The sequence below is a fragment of the Hydractinia symbiolongicarpus genome, chromosome 4 (assembly GCF_029227915.1).
Source record: "Hydractinia symbiolongicarpus strain clone_291-10 chromosome 4, HSymV2.1, whole genome shotgun sequence".
NCBI classification, from domain to species: Eukaryota; Metazoa; Cnidaria; class Hydrozoa; order Anthoathecata; family Hydractiniidae; genus Hydractinia; species Hydractinia symbiolongicarpus.
This window is the reverse complement of record NC_079878.1, coordinates 19,876,221-19,885,464: the sequence shown is the minus strand read 5'-3', so window position 1 is coordinate 19,885,464 and position 9,244 is coordinate 19,876,221. Positions and strand designations below refer to the sequence as shown.

Genomic DNA, 9,244 nt, shown 5'->3' with positions numbered 1-9,244 from the left:
GTGAATCTTAAGAATCTGACTTTACTGGTCGCAAAATCCTACAAAATATTGCTCCCCAAACACATAGGGGAGGGAGGATTAGAACAAGAGGTGGTGCATTCAATATCCGTGGCCGAGGTCGAAGTGTAAGGACGCGTGTTGGCCTGCAAACTGCAGCACATCGTTCAAAAATAAGAAAAAGAAACATTGAAGACTCCGAGGATTCTGCCACAGAACTTAGCTCAAGAAAAGAAAACGAAAACGAGGAAGAAGAAATATCGAGTGGAGGTGATTCTGCTGTTCGTAATGATCTCAATGATGGAAAGGGCCGTGTGAATGAATTTGATTGGTCAGACGATGTCCCTATCATAAAACCATTTGATTTCAATGAAGATACTGGGTTGCAGGTAGAGGCTCCTGATGGAGACGATCCCTTGTTTTTCTTCAATCTATTCATGAACGACGAACTTTTACAAGAAATCGTCGATAGATCAAATGCATATGCAGTTCGTGTTATAAACTCCTCTCGTCCATTGAGACGGAACAGTACCTTGAACACATGGAATAACGTAACATTGGAAGAGATGAGACAGTTCCTCGGTTTGATTTTTCACATGGGTCTCGTTGCTATGCCATCATATTGCTGTTACTGGTCTACAGACCGCTTATACAAAAACGAACTGTTCAAATCAGTAATGTCTAGAAACAGGTTTCAATCAACTTGCGATTCTTGAATTTTGGCGAAGAACCATCATTTCAGAATGATCGATTGAGTAAGGTCAGATTTCTCTTGAATCACCTCAACAGCACAGTTGCTGATGTCTACACGCCTGAAAAGGAATTATCCTTGGACGAGTCGATGATGCTTTGGCGAGGGCGATTGGTTTTTCGCTAGTATATTAAAAACAAACGGCATAAGTATAGGGCGAAGTTTTTCGAATTGTGCACCAATGATGGGTTCGTTCTAAAAGCAGAGATTTATTCAGGTGTGAAATTTGCAGACACTGAAGCATTGGGACAAACAGGAGCTTTTGTTATTCACCTAATGAATCCCTATCTGGAAAAAGGGTACCATGTTTTTACCGACAACTGATATAATTCCGTGCCATTGGCAAAGTACATGACTTACATTTCTGGCACCCTACGAGCAGACAGAAAACACCTTCCCGAGGAAGTTACAAAGAAAAAAGTTCAAAAAAGGAGAATTGATTTTTCGGTCGTCAGACGACATTTCTGTCACAAAATGGAAGGACAAAAGGGATGTTCGATGATCAGCAATGCATTCATTCCTGAATTGGTTGACACCGTAAACAGACATGAGAAATCTAGACAGAAGCCAAACATTGTGGATATTTACAGTCAAAACATGTCCGGTATTGATCGATCAGATCAAATGCTCTTGATCATTCTGGATTGAGGAAAGCAATCAGATGGTACAAAAAGGTCGGCGTCCATATCTTGGAAATTTTCATGGCAAATGCTTTCTTCCTATATAAATTTACACCTTCCATTTCTTCGCTCTCCAAAACATTATCTACTAACGATTGTCAAGTCGGTTTTATGGGACAGTTGAAGGAATGGAGTTACTTGTTTGGAGTTACTTGTTTAGAGGTGCTAATATTATTGCAAATGTTGCAAGTAGTACAGATTTTCACACAAGTGTTGAATAATGTCCCGAAGAAAGGAAACGCTAAAGACAACTCGTGTATGAGATATTCAATAATCTCTAGCGCATAGTGCTGGGTGAACGGATTACAAGCGATACCCCTTCCAGTAGAAATACAGGCTTTCAATGCAATAAGAAATTGAGAAGGATAATGAACACTGTTTATGAACAATGTTTACATATCTCTCGATGTCATTCATAAAAAAAATAAAAAAAGTATCTGAAATTTTCTGGGATGGTTTTTGGGTCTGTGGAGAGAAAAGAAAATAATTTACAAAGAGGTGGCAAGCTACCGCAATGATGAACTCAACCTGTTAGGTCTTTGGAAATAAGCTAGAGGTTGTACTCCTTTAGAGAAAATGCCTCTAAAAGCACAATTCTCCCTTTTTACAAGGAATTAATTAAAAAAATATAAAAAATAAAAAGGACACAACAAATTTGAAAAGGTGAACAGAACTTTAACCAAAGGCAGGTAGGTTTTGACCCATATTTCTAAACCTAAATACCCTGGATGTCCAGCTGGGTCACCTCGAAGAAGTCCGCGGACGGTCATCAGCTGAAAATAGACATCCCTATCTTCCTAAAGTAAACTTTGATCACTTTCTGTTCAACTGTGCTATTCTTTGTTTTTAACTCAGGTAATAAATGGAGTCGTTACTCTCCAAAGACAAGATCATGTGTGATCAACCCCCCCCCCTGCTAATATTTTTTTTAACTGGGGTAATAAGTGGAGTCGACACTCTCCAAAGACAAGACCTAGTATGATCAAACCCCCTTGCTAACTTAATTTTTATTTGATTTTGTTTTTATTTTGGACAGGGGTAATAAGTGGAGTCGTCACTCTCCAAAAACAAGAGTGAGTGTAGTCAAGCCTCCTTGCTGACTCATTATTGTTAAAATATTCTTACCTCAGCTCTTCTAAAAAGAAAACATATGACTCGTGACTTTAATAAGGCGGTCATCACAGAAAACTGCTCTATCGTTGCAATGTATCCACCTGTGAACCATTTGGTTGAAGGCTATGGTTGTGTAGTGACCATTATTTAGGTTGCCGCAATGGTTGATAATAGCCCTTAATTGAAAATTTTTACGAAATTTCACTTCTCCATCTACTGTAAAAGGTATGGAAAGTGTACCAGGGTAAGCAGTAATATGAGAGGCAATTTTTGACACAAGTGGTTGTCTTGATGCCAATACTACAAAGACTTCCAAGAAATGGAAAGTCTAATGACAGAGATATTCAAGAACCTCGGGACGTCGTGCTGAGCAAATATATTAAATGCACTTCCCTTCGCAGTTGAGATATGATGTTTCAAAGCACGCAAAAAATGGGAGGGATCAACTGGACTTCTGGAAACAGCCAAACTTTGAAGAACACCTACAAATGCTTCGCCTAACTTTGTTGGTGACAGAAATGGCTTCTTTAACTTTTGGAAGGTTATAAAAACATTGTAAGATTGAGTTTGCATAACATGTGTTTCCTATTCCTAAAATCAGGGTCAGATGGCAATGCGACTGTTGTTTTGAAAGACCTTGTAGCAAGTTTTTCGGGTTTTTTGATTTTACAAGATTTTGTGTGACTTGCGGAAGATTTCTCAGGAGCTTTTGGTTTCTTACATTCCACATTTGTAACAGAAGAAACTTAAGGAATGATTGGTGCCTTTTCAGGCTCAACCCAAGTGGTAGAATTTCGAGAAATCCAGATGTAAAAAGAAGCACTCATGGAGAAAATTAGGGATTTTAATAGGGAACGTAAAGGCTTGTTAGGGAAACCAAGGCGACGAAAACAGGTTCTTACTGATTCTGAACAGAAACCCCTTGCACCAACCTCAATGGCAAAGAAATGCACGATCTATCCATTGTTTTTCATAGCATAACAAAGTAAAGAATATTTGCTAAGCTTTCGTTTGTGCCAATATTCCGTGTTCTCTTCGCATGGACAAGTCAGTTTTAACATAATTACAGTTTTGGAAGAACTTGATATTAATAACAGGTCTGGGCGTAGTTGTGTTATTGCAATGTATGGTGGAACAACTAAAACGGAATCTAAATCTGACAGTATTTTCCAATCGGTAGCAAGGTGAAAAGTTTTCTGCAAATACCAAATCTTGTATCGAGACCAATCAAATTCGGATGACAGTATTGATCAGTGACGTGTGTTGTTGAAACGCACATCATCGGTAGGATAAGATAGCACTTTCAAGACGTAATTCTAAACTTTGACCCAAAGACTTTAGTAGTAAAAACTGGATGGCTATCGGGATATCAGAAAGATAATCTGCACGAAAAATATCTTAAGTTCAAAAAATCACATGAAAAAAGTAAATCTTTATTAGGAGTTTAGTAGATCTCCCGGACAATGAAAACAATCTTGAGATTTCTAATTCTGGAATTCCAGGAATGCCTTCCTTGGAGTTGGAGAAAATACTCCACAATGAGAGTGAATCTGATGATGAACCTCTTGCCCATATCTCTAAAAAAAGCAACAAGAAGCCAAAAAAGGCAAAACACAGCTGGTGCCAAAAAGTGATCGATCTTCCTCCTTCAGAATTTTCTTGGAAAGATGATTTGATCGTAAACCTTCATGATGACAGAATTCCTTTCCAATATTTTTCAGATTCAATTGATAATAAAATATTTTAAAAAATATGGTTCGAAACCAACCGATACGCTGTTCAACAAGGAAAGGAAAATTTAAAACTGTCGCTGACTGAAATAACACAATTTTTTGGCATCTTGATGCATATAGGTATCATAAAGATGCCTTCCAATCCAATGTACTGGAAAGAGTACACAAGTTACCCTTGATTGCTGATGTGATGTCTCGAAATCGGTGTGATGAAATTTTACGATATCTTCATTTCAATGATAACAATGAAATAGTACCTCCTGGTACTATTATAGAAATTGTTCGTGAAATTTTATTCAAATTCCACCTTTACAACACCAATCCATTGATGAACAGATAGATGATACCCTTCAAAGGACGGAATTCAATGAAACAGTATATGCGCAACAAACCACACAAATAGGGCTATAGGGTATTCACTTGTGCAAGCTCTAATGGTATCATTTGTAATTTTGAGATATACCAAGGGAAGAGAACAGCATATACTGAGAATGAAAAATTTTGGCTGGAATTGTGTTACATCTCTCCCAACAAATCGAGCATAAAAACTATAAACTTTATTTTGACAATCGGTTTTCCAGTATTGCATTGGTGGAAGAACTGAAGTCACGTGGTATTTTTTGTGTTGGCACAATTCGCCGAAAATGCTTGTCAAATTGTCCAGTTGAAACAGGAGAATCTTTAAAGCAAGAAGGCAGAGGTGCATATAGTTTTGCCATGGAGACTAACAGCTAATTACAACTTGTACGTTGGTATGGCAACCATGCGGTCACACTCATTTTATCATACTTAGAACCTGATCCTGTGGGAAATGTGCAACGGTATGATACAAAGAGAAAAGAATTTGTTGACATTGTTTGTCCTCACATTGTTTTGAAGTATTGTACAGCATTAATATGCCATAGAAAAGTGGTATATGAGGATAGTCTTCCATTTGATTGACGTGTCTATTTCTAATGCATGGCTTGTACACCTACGATGCAATGAAACATATATGCCATTACGAGATTTCAAATTGCACATAGCTTCTTCACTCATGAAAGCAAATGTGAGAAAACGGGGTCGCCCATCATTGAATGAGGATGTACCACGAAAACGGAATGCGGTGACAGTTCCTCGACCAAGTGATGACAGATTTGATGGTTTTAACCACTGGCCCATGCATATTGATGAAAAGAAGCGATGTAGACACCGTTCAAGTGGATTTACACGAACACAGTGCAGCAAATGCTGTATGGAGCTTTGCCTGAATAAATGAGTAGATTTTTATCAGGGATGACTTCCAATATGTTCTTCAGTATCAATATATTATTGCTGTGACACACTTTCTGTATGATTTTCTCTCTCCCAAATATAACTCCAAACACGTACAATAAACATTACTTCACCTCACCATACATTGTATGGCATTTCTTTTATTATAGTATAACTTTTCTTCAATCTCAATAGTACCCTCATTGACCCATTGTAGCCATTTGGCTACATGCCAAAAAACGCTGACATCAGCAAAACATGAAGTATTTTTATTGGAATAATATACGAATTCTGAATGAAATTATTACAATTCCGGATTTTTTTTAACCCTAACCGTTTGGGATAGAAAGGGTTCGTCAGAAAATTCTATCTTTCACTACTCTGATGTTGCTTTTCATACATTTCAAGTTTGAAAAACAATAAGGCAAACGGACCTGGTAATGAGAGACCAATTACTTTAAAAACTATTGCAACAGTAGTTATATAGCTAGTCTCTTTAACATGTCATTCTCTTCTGGTATGTTTGAAAGAAGCAAGAATTATTCAAGTTTATAAAAAGGAGCATTACACTCATTTCTTTGTAAAATTATATTATAATCGTCTCTTTTAATTTTTGACACCTAAATCACCTTCTCTATAAAACCAATTTGGATTTTGGAAGAATCACAGCACCAATCATGCCTGCATTCACATAACTAATAATCAAAAATGATGTTGACAACGGGAAATTGGCAGTTAAGATTTTTGTTCATTTTCAAAAAGCTGTTGACACTGTCGAACACAAAAATACTTCTTGCTAAGCTTTCTCACTATGGTATCAGAAAATTGCAAATGTGAAGAAACATAGACCCAGTTACACAAAAGATTAATTAAAAATGAATTAGCATACAAATACATCTTTGGAGATCCATTGAATCACTTTTTCAAACTAAGAGCTAAATCTATTGACACTAATGTAGGATACTTTGCACTGTCTGTATTAAAAGCCACTTCATACATAACAGTCATATATGGTCAATCAAGATACGAAATGGTTACAATATGAAATCAAACTTTTACTCGATATTTGTACGTCCACCCGGCACTAGCAAAAGCCCAACATTCAAAACAGCGGTCACCGAACTCCTATTGAAGTGGGCTGGACTGTGTACAGTCAGCCGAGTGACATTATCTGGATTAACAAAGCTCCTGTCAGAGAAGCGTGATGTATTTATCACGAATCCAGAAACTTTTGAATATCTTGATTGCCTATTCAAGAAAGAAGAAAATTCTATTTAACAGTCGCAGTGTAAACTATTATCTGGCGAAAAATGCAAGCGGGGCAAGACGGGACATGGGGTAAGACGGGACATTTTTATATTTAATTTGCTTTTCTGTCATTCGGCAATTTACAACGTGTTAAAATAAAGAGCTGCCGTGGAACACGTTATTCTACTTCAAGAAAATATTCAAAGTCACACGCGTAAGTAACTGAAACTTTGTTTTTTTTATATAATTTTGTGAGGAGGGTGGAATGTGCGATAAATTTAAGCTATGTCTAAAATCTTTCTAGTTTTTAGAATTTCTTGTGTTTTGTTTTATTTACGGTTTTAAAAGTTATTTATATGTTTTTAGCTAGGGCCAGAGTATGTCTTGAACTTTACAAAATAATTTTAACTCAACTGGGCAGTGGTACCTGGAAATTTAGGTTAACTGTGAGGTTATGTTAGTGGGGCAAGATGGCACAAGAGTATAATTTTTCAGGCCTTATTCTAGGTTTGTTTTTGTATATGTGCTGGTTCCAAACAACTTAAGTTTTTTTCTATATTTTAGATTACAATTCAAAATGGTTAGAAATTATGTAAGAAAAACAAAGAGCGATGATAAGGAGATGAAGCTACGATAGGTAAAGCTGCAGATGCATTCAATGTGCCTAAAAATGCTCTTCACAGAAGGGTAACTGGTCAGTTAAAGTTACTCAGTGAGGGCAACTTACATACAAAAATACTGGGTCTTAAAAGGACAGTCCTAACCAAGGACCAGGAAGATAAGCTCGTCAAGTATATTATAGATATGGACACTGTATTTTATGGTTTGACGATTAATGGCATTCAACGTATTGTTTTCCAATATGTCGATAAAAACAAAATTCCTCACCCTTTCAATGTGGTCTCAGGTCTTGCTGGAAGAGATTTTGTTGAAGGATTTCTGAAAAGAAACCCAATGTTATCTTTACGAAAACCACAGGGCGTTGCTCTTCATCGAATTTATGGACTTAACCGAGAGTCGGTATCAAACTATTTTACCAATTTAGAAAATATTTTAGACACTTATAAATTTCAAGCACACCAAATTTATAATTGTGATGAATCTGGCATAACAGCAGTACACAAACCAATGAAGATGATTGCCCCAAAAGGCAAACACTGTGTCTCCTCAGCTACCAGCGGCGAGAAGGAAGTCACAACAACAATTGTGTGTTGCACCAGTGCTACAGGAAATTATGTGCCACCTTTAGCGATTTTTAAAAGGAAAAGAATGAAACCTGAACTCATTGATCATGCCCCACCTGGTACAATAGGAGGGTGCTCGGACAATGGCTGGATAACAAGCGAACTTTTTCTCACATATATCAAACACTTCCGTGTACATCTACGTTGTTCAAAGGATCAGAAAGTCTTACTGATTCTTGATAGTCATGTTACACATACGAAAAACATAGAAACTATAGATTATTGCAGAGAGAATGGTATTGTTTTATTGTCCCTACCACCGCACACCTCCCATAAGTTACAACCTCCAGATCGAAGTTTTTTTAAGCCACTGAAGACTGCTTATCACACAGAATGTCGTCGATGGATGAGGGAACACCCGGGACGTAGAATAACTGTTGACCAGATTGGTGTAATTTTTTCAACTGCATATTGTAACACAGCCACAACTCAAAATGCAGTTTCTAATTTTAAATGGAATTGTACCATTAAATCGTGATGTTATTCCTGATAGTGAATATGCTGACGATGCACGTTTATCAGTCGGGACCACTTTACCCTATGTTACCACTGCACCTCGATCGTCCACTGTTACCAACACACCTCAATCATCACCTGTTGTGCTCTCTTCAACGCCTGTTGAAGAACCTTCATCTTCAAAAGCTGTTCAATTTTCCATTGAAACAAGTTTTGAAAACATTGTTCCTGTACCAAACGTTAAAATGCCAGCAAAAAAGGGTGAGGAATCAATTATTATAACGGCATCACCACATCGTAATATGTTGGAAAAAAAATTGCCGAAGAAGAGCAAACTAAAGAAAAATATGGATAAAAAATGCTTAAAACCGAAAAAGGATCTCGGGAAAGGTAAATCGAAAGCAAAAGTAAAGCCTGTTCGTGAAGACTGGGAGTGTAATGTTTGCAACGGACTGTGGAGCAATGCAAAGGAGGGTGAAAAGTGGGTCCAATGTTTACGTTGTGTGACCTGGTGCCACGAAGAGTGCTGCACATTTCCAGGTGGTGAAGCTCTGTGTGATTTATGTTAATATATATAGCTACTATTTTTTACCTTTTCGATTGACCACTTATAATATAACTTTTTGTAACATGTTTTCTTCTCTAATGTTTTGTGTGTGTGTTTACAGTAGGCCTTCATGATATATTATTGTAACTTTTATTTTTTAAAAAAAACATGATCTGCTTAATTTAATTTTTTTTGCATGTCCCATCTTGCCTCGATTGGGG

General features: G+C 37.1%; 1 protein-coding gene across 1 annotated transcript; it reads left to right on the top strand.

Moving 5' to 3' along the window:
* Positions 1-6,878: 6,878 nt before the first annotated feature.
* LOC130641706 (uncharacterized) lies at positions 6,879-8,741 on the top strand. The gene has a single exon (XM_057448633.1). The coding sequence runs from the start codon at positions 7,581-7,583 to the stop codon at positions 8,496-8,498; it is 918 nt and encodes a 305-aa protein (XP_057304616.1). The 5' UTR covers positions 6,879-7,580; the 3' UTR covers positions 8,499-8,741.
* The last annotated feature ends 503 nt before the right edge of the window (positions 8,742-9,244 follow it).

What these genes read in the sequence shown, in the direction of transcription:
- LOC130641706 (XM_057448633.1), top strand. Translation starts at nt 7,581, where the DNA reads ATGGACACTGTATTTTATGGTTTGACGATTAATGGCATTCAACGTATT.